General features: G+C 44.4%; 1 protein-coding gene across 3 annotated transcripts in view; it reads right to left on the bottom strand.

Moving 5' to 3' along the window:
- The window catches only part of Tbxas1 (thromboxane A synthase 1), a 188,021-nt gene extending 182,704 nt beyond the window's left edge, over positions 1-5,317 (bottom strand). For 2 of the 3 annotated variants that reach the window (XM_008823502.3, XM_017795697.1), the window contains exon 1: positions 5,083-5,317. In XM_008823502.3, the coding sequence (XP_008821724.1) occupies positions 5,083-5,171 (89 nt within the window). In that variant the 5' untranslated portion in view covers positions 5,172-5,317. The remainder of the gene's footprint in view (positions 1-5,082) is intronic. The other variant, XM_029558856.1, reaches the window with a different exon arrangement.
- Between the last annotated feature and the right edge of the window lie 8,443 nt (positions 5,318-13,760).

Raw genomic sequence — 13,760 nt, 5'->3', positions numbered from 1 at the left:
AGCTTCCACTGCTCTACCACCATCTCAGCACCTCACCAACCAAGAAGCATCCCGCCCTTCCAATTCCCTCACACAAAACTGTGACTCGGGTCCCAAACCTCCATGCCCAAAGCACAAAACTGCTTTCTCCTGCACTACTCGAAAGGAGCAATTTCCCACTCTTTTTCTTTTCTTTTTTCTAAGTATTCATACTCCTTAAAGAAATGGGAAAGATACAGAAAGTCTAAAAGAAGAAAAAAAATCACCCATAACCCTGCCATTGAAAGAAGCCCATTATTAATAGTTGTGCTGTTTCTGTATACTCTTTCTTACAGGATAAAGAAACCTTTATCATACCCTAGGAACCCAGCTGCCAGGCCCGAGGCATTGTTTGAAAGTTGAAACACTTAACGGTGCCTTAAGCAATATTCATCTCATACAACTTATTTCTTGGAGTAAGAATTTCGAACCATTTTGTGCAGAAAAATGATGTTCTACTCCTCGACCCCAACTCAGTGCTGGGTATGAAACCCAGGGCTTTGTTCATGCTACACACACACTCTCCCATTCAGCTACAGCCTCACCTGGAAAATGAGTTTTTATCTGATAGGGCCGGAGAGATGGCTGAGTAGGTAAAGTGCTTGCCTCCCGGGAAAGCATGAGGACCTGAGTTCAGATCACCAGCATCCCCCACACACAAAAAACAGGTATGGCAATTCACATCTGTAATACCAGCATGTGGTAGGAGGAAAGTGAGCAAAACAGTTGGTACCTAGGGTCTTTCTGGCCAGCAAGTCCAGCCAGTCAGTGAGCTCTAGGCTCAGTAAAAAACTCTGTCTCAAAAAAAAAAAAAAAAGTGGTTTGGAACTGGAGAGATGGCATAGTAGTTAAGAGCACCTGCTGCTCTTGCAGAGGACCCTAGTTTGGTTCTCAGTACCACATAGAGGCTAACAGTTATCAGCAACTCCAGTTCCAGAGAATTTGATACCCTCTTCTGGCCTCCTCAGGTTTTGCACATATGTGGTACACCTACATACATGCAGGCAAAACACTCATACACATTTAAAAAAATTTTTTAAAGTCCAGAGCAACATGAGGTGACAGCTGATGTCAGCCTCTGGCTTCTACACACACACACACACACACACACACACACACACACACACACGAACACGTATGCACTCACACACACTTGCATACGCACATACACCACACACACAAGAGCACATTTTGTCTGGTGTGCTGATTGCCACAACGGGTGCTTCGTATCTTTATGGCTAGCATAATCCATGCCCCCAGCTCCATCTCTGGCCCTAGTGGACCATCCCTGATCCCCTGATGCCCAGGTCACTCTGCTCAATCAAGCATCAGTCAATTTAAATGACAGTCTTGAAAAATGATACCAATTCACTTTGGGGAAACTATCAAACTATACCAAACCTGGTTTAGACCAGTCTGTTTCTAAATGAAATGAACTTACTTTGTCTTCTTTTCAAACCCACTCATATACTTCATAATCATTTATTAAGTCCAAGGTATCTGCTCTACAAGGTGAGTGGGGACATAAAACAGTCCAACTGAAGCAATCAGAAAAGCAAGCAGTGAGCTACCTCCCTCTGTACATACACAAGACCTTCAAGGAGTGGGCAAGGCTCATGGCAAAAGAATCAGGACTTACATGCACCCACGAAACCTAACAGAAGGCCAAGGATAAATGAAGCAGCAGAAACTAGAAACGGGCCCTCTGCCAGCATTTATTAGGCACCAACTATATGAGTGAGGCAGAGTGAGTGAAACGAATGCAAAGGCTGGTAAAAGCAGGCTGGTGTGGGGGGGTGCTGCTTAGCGCCTTTAGGAAACAGGAAGTGCTCCCCAGAGCTTAGAGTTGAAGGAAAGATCAGAGGAAGTGGCATTCCTAGCAAGGAGACAGGCTACATGCAGCATAGCTCAAGATGACCACTGCACAGGATGCTGGGAGAGGAGGGGGAGATGGGGCTGCTGAAGGAGCCAAACTGGGAATCTGGAGTTGATGACTGCAGACTTGTCAACTTGACTTCATTCAGCCAAACATTAGCAGGGCCTCTGTGCATGAACTTGACATTTCCAGAATTGTGATGAGAGGAGACTGTGCAAAAGCCCTTGAAGAACTCAAAGGCTGAAGGGACAAGATGAAACGCTGGGGTCCCTGGTACTTTGAACTGCTCAGAAGTTAGGTTGTGCATTGTAGTTTCTCCTGCCCTGGAGGCAGCATAACTCCTAGAGGAGGTCAGTTAGGTGTGTCCAACTCTCAGGCCATATATGGCCAAGGATGGTTATAAATGCTGCCTGACAAGAAATTGTAAACTTACTTAAAATTTTGTGATAGCTTTCTGCAATTTTCTTCTGTAACTCAATTGCACAGTTCTCCAGTCTAAACTTTGTACATGACGCTGTTGTATCCCAATACCAAAAGGACACCCCTAGTAGTTGGAGTGTTTAGAACATGCCACCCTCCACAATCCCCCTTGGATACAAAATGACTGTGAGGATCTCTACCTGCCAGATCCCTGGCCTGTGATCCCTCCCCTAGAAACGCAGACTCCCACCTCTCCTCTCCACTACACACAGATGCTCACAGGAGATGATGCAGCTAGAGGGTGGGAGGCCTTGCCAAAGTCAAGCTGGAGCTGTTTATTCATGGCTGTCTGGGGTTTCACCTATAACAGGAGCATGGGAAGCCCAAGGCTGGCTGGCTGTACTACACAGGAGCAGCAGAGCCACGGTCATGGCCACAGCCGCGTTCTTCTGCTGCTTCCTCCCTGGCAACATTCACCTCCGCACACACTGAGCTCACCCCCACAGCCTCTCTGTCTCCTGGCCTGCCTCATCTGACCTTGATCTCCCAGTCTCTGACCTTATACCAGAGGGTCTCCCACCATGCCTGCCACACATTAACAGGTCGATAAATATTTCTGCGATAGCAAATGGAAGCTAACGCTTACTTCCTATTCACCACCTGTGCTTCGTGCCTCTATCTTCACTCTGTGTCTTTGAACCTAGTTATTAATAGGGCTTGGGAGTAGATTACACACGCACAGCTGCCTTGCCGGATGGTGTGTTGTCCCTGAGTCTCTACTGCAAACTGATTGGAAACACCCAGCCCTGCAGCTTATCAGGCAGGACACGGGCCCTTTCTGTGATCAGGGCAATGGTCACGCAGGCAACCCACTCATTCGCTCATCAAACATTTATTGAGGTCACGCTGTATGTCAGGCACAGAGCTGGGAGTTAAGAATGCAGACAAGAAAGACAAAGACAGAAACAAAGAATGTAGATGTGTGAAGGCCTTGATGCTGTGGGACCACCCAGAAGAATCAGGTGGGATAGACTTTGAGAAGCACAGAGCACAACAGTTGAATAGGAAGTAATGTTAATAATAAGCGTATCTTTTTACATTTTTTTGAGTCAAGATCTCATACAGCCTGCGTTAGCTGAAAATGACCTTGAACTTCTAACCCTCCTGCCTTTACCTCCCAAGCATTGTGATTACAGATGTGTGTCACAGTATCCAGTATTTAAGCTGTATTGTGCCTCCAACTCCAGCTCATGTTAGGCAAGCATTCTACCAACTGAACTATGTGCTCAGCTCTTAATAAGGATATTAATAAGAAATAAGAATATACTTACAAAACCAACCACTAAAGGCCTTTTCTCTTTCTCTTTCTTTCCTTCTTTCTTTCTTTCTTTCTTTCTTTCTTTCTTTCTTTCTTTCTTTCTTTCTTTCTTTCTTTCTGTAGTATTGAGATAAAAACTCAGGGCTTCTCACATGCTGTTCATGTGCTTAGCCCTAAACATATGTTCCTCTGCTTTAGTTTAGATAGGTAATAGTCAGTTATAGTGGTTGACATCTATAATGTACCTACTGCATATCAGGCACTTCGCTGTGGGCTTTACTGAGCATAAGAACACTTTGAAGTGGATTATTAGTGTTTGGGTGTAAGGGGTGACTATTTGCTCTTGTTTTCACATGTGGCTGGTTTTAATGCCAGCTAAGCTACACTGAGACAGAAAAGTTCAAAAAAAATAATAATTAAACCAGTTAAAAAGCAAAACAGCATTGGGACTGAAGTCAGGTTTCAGAGCCAATTTCCAAGAGGTAATTTCATCATCATAGAACATCAAATGTGAATTCCGCTTTCAGCTATGCAAATTCCAAAAGAATAATACCTCACATTTGCATAATGCTTGATGTTTTTCAAAGTGCGTTCCCAGTTATTAATCTACAGGAGGCTTTATTACCACCAGAAACATCAATTGAAACTCTGTTCCAACTCCATTATTTTTTCTACTTTCTCCTTAAAACCCAGAGATACCTAAATCCAGGTGTTTTTGAATGAGTAATTCTACAAATTGTGACTGACGGACTAGATATACACAAATGTAGCTCTTTGTGAGGTCTTCCCTCTCCAGACATCACAGAGCTGGCTTAAGAAAATCTGCTGTTGAATTAACAAACCCACGAGGGAACAACTCTATAGTTCAAGTTTGAGATTCTTTCAGGGTCTATAGTTTCATGGGAACTGCATCTTCTACTTCATCTGAAATCTGTTCTCTTCTATCACATTTTAGAAAATTGGGAAATTAGTTCGACCACTTTGTCACATCCCTCCCTGTCGATGATTTGCTGCAAAGTGGTCCAAGTTTGCCAAACGGCTTCCTTGTCTTTAATGTAATATGAACCAAGAGGATGAATCCACTGTAAACCCAACATGAAAAGGGTCTTAGAAAAACAAGTTGAGAATATATGACTGTGTATGAGGAGATACTTCTACCCAAATCTAATGTCTTTCCAATTTGGTTCTTTTTCCATCTCTTTCAGACTTAATTATGTGTAGCGTTCTTAGTCACTGAATCACCAGCATTTCCTGACACTTGACTCTCATGCATTTTAGCAAAAGATTAACCTGGCTGTTTGCTTTTAATTCTGAAGCTGTGTTAATACTCAACTCCCTCTAGATTAGAAAAGAAGAAAAACACACTCCCGAATACCCCACCTGGCACCAGCCAGGCACCAGGGCTGACATTTCTAGCCACATCACAGTCCTTGGGACTGGCTGCACTTACCATTTCAGGAGGGCCAAGAGAGCCACCGACAGGGTCACTGTCACCATGGTGCCACTCACTTCCAAGTTGAGAAACCCCAAGGCTTCCATTGTTCCTCTGAGACACCAGAGGGGTGGGTCTCTGGAGGAAAAAGGGAACTGATCTGCCTTTACAGGAACCCTGATCTGCAGGTGGTGGAAGAAACAGGCACCCAGAAACACATCACAAGTGGGTCTCCCAAAGAGCTCTTTCTCAGAGTGTGTCTTTATAAAGAGGAAGGACGAGGAGGGAGAAACAAAGGGTTTCAGTGTAAGGCAATGAATCAGCAACTTTATTTTCTGGATGACTGTGTTGTCAATAAACATTTATGTTAGCTTCCCGGGAAATAGCCGCAGACAGACAGGTCCCATAGCCACCAAGAAGCAAAATGGTTGCAACCATCGACTACTCCTCTGACAAACAGTCCTCAAAGGAAAGACTCTCCTTCAGTGATGATATGGATCAGGAGATTCTGAATGTCCTGATAAATCTGGGGGGCCAGACATCAGTTGGATGGGAAACACTGCTCCACAGCCAGCTACTCCAAAGTTTGTTGTTCACGGGGCGGGGGGTGGGGGGGGTGGACCCGCCTCGGTCAGAGGTGTGCTCAGTGTCTAGCAATTAGAGCAGACCACAGCTTTTGCCTCAGGTCATTGCTCTCAGCATGAGTTGGCGGGTTTCACAAACTTCTACATGGCCCGTATGTGGCTTGATTGTTTAGCTCTGAGCTGATCTGACTAAAACCAACTGAATCATTTTTTGCTTATTAATCAGCACACTTCACCTTGAGCCTGGGAAGGCTGGGAACCATTCACCATGACATTGTTCATCCATTTGTCCAGCATGTACAGGGTCAGCCTCTGTGCCACACTCACAAATGGTGCTGGCACCCAACCCCAGAGAGTTTTCTTTGGAGAAAGATGAACAGTAAGCATATCTATAAATAAAAGAGTTAACTCCAAGTGGAAAACAGTGCTGTGATGGTCCTAAAGACAGAGCTGAGAGGAGAGTCTGTGGTTGGGAAGTCTCTCTAAAAAGGAAATCTTTTAGTGAGATTTGCCAGTGAAGGAGTGGTGTCCTGTAGTCCTGTAAAGAGCATTACCAAAGCCTCAAGCAATAAAGATAACACAACACATGGAAGCCCTTTGGGAGGGAAGAGTAAGCACTACAGAGAGGCCAACCAGCCTAGAATATAGATCATTCACAGCATTCCAGTCAGAATCCTGACTTCCTTTTTTGCCCCACTTCAAGCTGAAGTACACTCATTACAGATCCCTTGGGCTGCAGCTAAAGGAGTCACTGGAGAGAAAAGCAGAGACGTCACTTTGAGGCTGCTACCTTCATCCAGGATTGAGGAGGCTTAGACTAGGGAGGTAGAAGGGTGCTGATGGTAGAAGGAAATAGATGCTGTGTGAATACTGAAAAAATTCTAGGTAGATTGATGTGAAGGGAAAGTGGAAGAAAGGAACATTTCTAACTTCCTGACCCCTAACGTGAGCTACAGGAGGGTATGGTGATGTTACAGAGGTGGAGAATGTTAAGGGAAACACTAAGAAAACCAGGGCTGGAGAGATGGCTCAGCAGTTAGAACACTGGCTACTCTTGCAGAGGACCCAGATTTTGTTCCCAGCATTCCCATGGCGACTAACAACTGTCCGTAACTCCAGTTCTAGGGGATCCAATGTCCTCTTCCAGTTTCCTCCTGTTTGCATGCATTCAGTGCACTTACACACATGTAGGCAAAACACTCATATACATAAAATAAAAATAAATTTTAAAAATGAATATTGAGATCATCAAGGGTTTTGTTTTGGTCCTGTAAGATGGAGATGCCTGGTGGGCATATGAATAAACTGTGAAGTTGAGAGGAACCTTGGCCGAAAATACAATCATAAGTAATCATTTAACGCCATTTGTGAGATCCTACTAGATGTTAGTCACTATTCTGCAACAGTTCATGTATTTCAATTCCTTCATTCCTCATGCTCAGGCTTAGCAAGTAAAACTTGTGAATTAATCCCATTTTACACAAGAAAAAACTGAGGCACTTCAAAACCTAGTCTCTTCATCAAATGATGATATACAAATGTGGAAGTCACCTTCATAACCTTGGCATTGAAATTCAGAAGAATAGATGAATTACCCACCAGAAATATGACAGTGAAGCTTACAGGTACCAAGTCCTTTCCCTGCTTTCAGACTGCCCTGAAGACCCTTTTGGGTGCCTATTTTATGCACCCAGTACAGCAGCCCATTGGATCCAAGTATCCCAGGCTGCAACCCAGTCCTTTTAGAGTCCCTTCTCCTGTGTCCCATTCCAACAGTATCAACACTGAGATGTCAACATGTCAACAAGGCTGTGTGCTCTTTCTCCCAGAGCAGGTCTTCTCCTTGACAGGGGCTGATGCTCCACAGAGTAACAGCGAGGGAAGTAAGGGCAGCAGTAAGTTCATGGCCGTGGGTTCAGGGGAGGAATGACTTCAGATGTAACTTAATTCAATGCGTGTGTCAGGCTCAGAAAAATTTTTTTCTAAGGACTCCAAGGTGAAATAAATGTGAGAAAAGCTGACTTAAACATCAATAAGTAAGTTTATTTACTGCAGGATTGCTCAGCTGTGAAGCTGCTGATGTGCCCTGGGAATGTCAAGAGGGACGTGGAAAGCAGCAGGACTCAAGTGCATTTGACCACAGACTCCTTCTTCAGAGACATTTATTAACATACCCAGGATGTACTCTAAGGAACTTGTTTGAGAAATGCTGATCAAGGCAAAGTCTTATTTATAGAGGTAAAAACAGAAACCCAGAAAGGAAGAGTGACTCGGATGAGGTCCATAACTGTGTCATGCTAGAAACTAGTCTGCTATCCCTTCAGAATATGTCCCTCATGTCACCTTGAGGATACAGCATGCCCATAACTGACCCAGGTCCCATTCTAAAGTACATTGCAGGTACTTTAGAATACTGCTGACCAGCTCAGAGATGTCCAACTTTCTGAGGGGTTGCCCTCTCCCCTAGGGGCACTAAATTCATGTGGTCATTCCTCTAACAGTCCTGGCAGACTTCCTAGATGACGTGTGATTTGTAGAAACTCTAACTATCATGGTGAAATGACCACACTCTTTCTATGACTGCTGCAGGGCAGAGATAATACTCTGCCTGTACTGTAGACAGTAAACTAACCAATGTGAAGTATGCGAGATCTAAAGGATTTTCAGTGAGAAAGTAAGATAATTAGGGATGTATTCCAATTTTGATATCCATGAAGAAATGCAGGAACTCTGTTAACAAGTTGAGGTACGGCCCCCAGCATCTTTGTCCACACACATACAAATACACATATTTTTAGTTTTTGTCAAAGCAAATTCATTATATCCATGCCATTTTACCACTGTGATATGAATATCTGCCACATCCACACCCAGAGAAATGTATCAATGGCTTCTTAGGACTTTACCATGGATGTGCCTGGAGTCATTTAGCCCATCCTCTACTGAGTGGCCCTTCAAGTTGTTTCTAGTTTTGTCAACTTCAAATGAGCTCTTAAAGGTAGAATTGCTGAGGCCTGTGAAGGGTCTGCAGGGGACGGGGTCGGACTCAGAAATGGATATCATAAAACTACATGGAGGAACTCCAGCCAACTTTCTTGATGTTGGTGGTGGTGCCACAGTTCAGCAAGTAACAGAAGCATTTAAGCTTATCACTGCAGACAAAATGGCTACTCTGGTCAACATTTTTGGAGGAATCGGGAGATGTGATATTATTGTATAGGGAATAGTCATGGCAGTAAAAGATTTAGAGATTAAAATACCTGTTGTACAGTTACAAGGTACACAAGTCGATGATGCTAAGGCACTGATAGCAGACAGTGGACTTAAAATTCTTGCTTGTGATGACTTGGATGAAGCTGCTAAAATGGTTGTGAAACTCTCTGAAATAGTGACCTTGGCTAAGCAAGCCCATGTGGATGTGAAATTTCAGTTGCCAATCTGAGCAAGAACCTGGTGGATGGCTGACAGTGTTAAATGCGCTATAATTCTTTAAAATACTGTGGTCTGTGTTACTGTCCCTTTTCTTTTTAGTGTGAAGATTGTAATTGCCACATAGGCACACAAACCTTCGAAAGCATTTGGTCTGCATATAATTCTGCTGCTTGGAATGGACTGTTACATAAAGAATGTATAATGCATATTTCTAGTTTCTTTTGTTGCAGTCATCTTTTCTGCTTCTACAGAATGACTGTCCCTTGAAGTATGCCTGTTTCTGTTGTTGGATACAAAGTTCTTCATAGATAAGAGACCTATAAATAAAATAAATATGAAAAAAAGTGGAATTGCTGAATGCAAAGACAAGCTACCCTCTGTCCAGGCAGTGTGATCTCCTGCCCCGCCCTCCAGAGCAGTGTGTGAAGGACTCCACTGAGAGTACATGTAGGCTACCCTATGGAGCCGTTTCTCTTGTCTCCTCCCTCTGAGTCTATCCTCTTTCCCACCTACCTCCAGGCAGACATCCCCCCAAAGATGAATCAACTGTTTTGACTTAAGTCTTGTGTTTCTTTTTAAAGCTTTCATTCCATAAATTCTCTGGAATTTCCTCCATGTTCCCTGTGTTTAAAAACTGCATGTGCGGATGTCTATGTAGTGCCTTCCTTCTCAGTCGAAGGATCCCAGCTGCTCAGAGCTAAGCTTGACATCTCTGATGGGAACGAGGCAGAGGCGGAAAGAGGTGTCCTTGGGAAATGTTCTCATTGCTAAGCAGGCAATTCAACAACCCTCTTAGCACTATACAAGCACCAAAACCTCTACACATACCCTGAGAGCGCTCCCAGGAGCAGGTGACCAGCACTTTTCCTTCCTGAGCTCCAAGCTGAAGAAACTGGATGTCTATGATGTCTGAGATGTCCCATGACATCTAAAATCAGACTCTCAGTACATTCTAGATGCCAGGCTCAAGTCCTAGTTTTCTGGATCTAAACCCAATAGGGTTTTCCTTTTTCATACTAAAACTAAAGTCACATCTTGGCTTAGAATATTCATTGTTTGTAGAGTTGATCCATGGTGGGGATTTGGTTTATTCCTAAACTGTCATCCTTAGAGTGCAGAGCTGCACAGCCCAGATGGTCTGCTTTGCCTCCTTAATGAAGACGGGGGGGGGGGGTGTCCCTTTGGAAGACTCAAAACTTCAGCTGTCCCAATTCAGTTCCATCTCCTCATTGTTCCCAAATGCCTTAGATTGGAATCTTAAGATGTAAGAACCAGGTCTCACCAGCAAGGAGCTCATCTCCCAAGATGGGAAGCTGGGGATGAATGGGGAGGATGGCAAGATCCTCTGAGACTAGATCACACAAAGCATTGTAGGCCAGGCAAAGAGTTTATATTTCATTCTAATGTCAGAAGGAATCTACAGCAAGAGGTAAAACTGTGTGGCAATATTATTGCATTTGCTTCTAGAAATATCCATCAGGATGCAGATGGGATGGTTTATACCTGTGAGGAGGAGTCCAGCCAGGAGGCCATGGGTCATCTAGGTAGGAAATGGCCTGAATGAATCAGTAGGCATGGAAACAGGTGAGGGAGATTAGCTTTGGGAGCACTGAAAAATGTATAATCAATAGAATTTGGTCATTTATTGAGCATGGGGGTGAAGAGGGTCGGTCAAAAGTAATGGCCAACTTTCTGGCTTCATCTTTTGAGCCCATGATAGTGTATGTACACAACGCACAGTGAGAATTTGGAGAAAGGAACCAGAGTAGGGAAATGACTGTGGCTTCAGTGTTTGAATGCTAAGTACAAGACCACAGGGGGCCTTACAGGTTAAGATGCTCAGGAAGTAGGCAGATCTATAGAAGTGAGAAGAACCTGGTACAGAAGAGTGGTTTCCATCTTGAGAGTCATTTGCATGTGATTGGGCAGAAGCCACAAGATTAAACTGGTCCTAGAGCATGAACCCAGGCAGTGTTGAGAAGTGGGCTGTAGAAAGAACACTAAGGGGGCTGCCAGTAAAGTACTTGCTTTACAAATAAGAAGACACGAGTCCAATACCCAGAACCCACGCGAAAAAAAGCCGATTGTGGTGGTACAGGCTTGAAAATCACAGTACTGAGAAGTCAGAGGCAGGTGAATCCCTGGGACTTAAGACCAGACAGCCTGGCCTACTCAGTATATAGCAGACCAATGAGAGATCTTGTCTCAAAAAACAAAGTAGAAAAGTATCCCAAGAAACAACACCCAAGATTGACTTCTGGCGCATACATACACACACGTAGACACAGACACATAGACACACAGGCACAGACACATACATTGGGGAGAATTTAGAAATGCAGACCTTCAGGGAGGGGCAGAGAGAAGTCTAGGAACAAAGTGAGGAAGAGGGACTCGAGAGCAGGAAAAGTGCAGAGGCCCTATTTTAGCGCTTAGGGACAAAGACTTTTTTGCTCTAAAGTGTCCCAGGTCCTGCTATTTTGGCTTTCTAACTCAAATGGTTTTAGAAAGCTACTTCATCCTTGCAAACCTCAGTTTTTCCTCATGCTCAGGGCTGTGAAGACAGCAAGGTGCTCTGTACAGACTGCTTAGCAGAGCTCCAACACATAGTGAGCAATTGATGCACGTGATGTGTGATTGTCTTTACCAAGCTACCAGAGGGGAGTTGTACAAAGCAGGAAATGGAAGGGCATTGAACGGTCCAGAAAGGCCCAGTGAGGTGGCTACCAAAGTGCCTTTGGATTTGGTACTTTGGTCATTATTGTCACTTCATAATGACTTTGGGAGTGCTGTGTGCAGAGAGGCAGAGCTGGAAAAAAGCTAGGCTTAGAAAGGGCTGATCCAGGGGGCACCTTTGTGTGCCTGGCACGTGAGGACACTGCCTGTATTTGTAGACTTCCGAAAGACAGCAACCATCTGTGTGTGCTCCCTGCCTATGATAAGGGCAGAACTTTCTCTTTGCTTTAGGGTTGCTATGGAGATACGGCCAGGTGCATAAACAGCTTTAAGGTCTATGTCAAATCTTGATTTTGCATTGGTTATTAGGGCAGGGAGCATATTTTCTGTCTGGTCGTATAACCACACCTGGCCTGTCACAATGCCGTCTCTTGTCTCTTGCACTCACTGGCTTTCGTTAATGTCCTCAGGCTGATCACTCCCCAGTCTGGTCTCCCCACTTCCATCCTCATTCCCTACTTTTAGACCAATGTTTCCAGCTGCCTACTGGGCCCTCATTGATAACTACCCCACAGATGCCGCAGACTGGAAATCTCTAAAGCTAGCGTCATCCTTGCAGTTTCCATCCTTCCTTCACCTCACCCATGTTCTCAGTCTCCTCAGTCCCAAGCTGGAAACTTGGGCTCACTCTTGACTTTTCTTCTTTCAGCCCCACCTACCCCCAGCTCCAGTTAATCATGAATCCCTGCTGGTTCTGCCTTCCACTTTCTCTGGTCACTGTCCCCTTATCTATCATCTATCACACTTCACTCCATTGATCCAACTAATGCCCTGGCAGCTACTTGTGTTAGTGTTCTAGGCTGTGGGAACCCTGGTATGGCAAATGAGCAAGGTTTCTGATCTCACTGTGCTTACATTTAGAGAGGAGTTCATTCCTTCTCTGCCGTATCTCAGCTCCATGCTCTCCTACTAGTTTGCAAATCTCCTGGTTGGCCTCTCAGTTCTCATTCATTCCCTCAGGCATGATTTATTGAGTTTGACAAAGATATTACCATCATTGGGTATGCCTGAAGAGTGTAGAGAAAACAGATGGAGGCTATTACAGAACTTCAGAACTGGTCAAACGCAGAGATAAGTGTCTGTTAGATGCTTAACCCTAAGTAGTACATCGTCAATGCAACCTCTATACTTAGGATGAATGCACCTCTCAACTCTCCCCAGAGAAGTTTCCTTATGTAGCAGATGGTGATTAACACAGAGACCCACAAGTGGCCAATGTGCAGTGCAGAGAACAAGAGGCTACAGAGTGCTTATCCCTGAGTAGGATACCTATTTCAAACCTCTGCCTCTTAAGATTCTGGGATCATTGTGGAAGAGGAAGCAGAAAGGCTATAAGAGCCAGAGGGGGTGGATGACTACAAGGAAATAGAGTCTTCCAGACAGCTGGTCATTTACTCATATGAAGCCATAGCAATGGTGACAGCATGCACAGGTTCTATGAAAGCTCAAACCAGACAAAAATCCCAGAATAGACATGGGGAAATGGGTAAGAAATCCCAACCCAACCTAAGGAACTTTTGACAATTGATGGCTGCTGGGAGGGGGAAAGACAGTGTCAGTGTCTTAGAGTTGGGACTCTTGATGGGCCCAGTGAATGGATCCACACTGAAGGACATTGGGGGACACAAATCATATGCTAGTGTTTTGGAGGAGGGTGTGTGTGTGTGTGTGTGTGTGTGTGTGTGTGTGTGTGTACATATATATGAGAGTTCATTAAATTGGTTTGGAGGTAGTAGGGGGAGATACAGGAAAGGGAAGCAGATCTAAATGCTATCAAACTATATGGTATAAAAATGGCAAAAAAGGGGCTGGAGAGATGGCTCAGCAGTTAAGAGCACTGACTGCTCTTGCAGAGGACCTGGATTCAATTCCAAGGAGCCATATGGTAGCTAGCAACCATCCATAACTCCTGTTCCGGGGGATCCAATGCCTCTTCTAATCTCT

This window comes from Nannospalax galili, unplaced genomic scaffold (assembly GCF_000622305.1).
Source record: "Nannospalax galili isolate Female #2095 unplaced genomic scaffold, S.galili_v1.0 scaffold307, whole genome shotgun sequence".
Classification (NCBI taxonomy): Eukaryota; Metazoa; Chordata; class Mammalia; order Rodentia; family Spalacidae; genus Nannospalax; species Nannospalax galili.
This window is presented reverse-complemented; position numbering and strand designations above follow the sequence as displayed.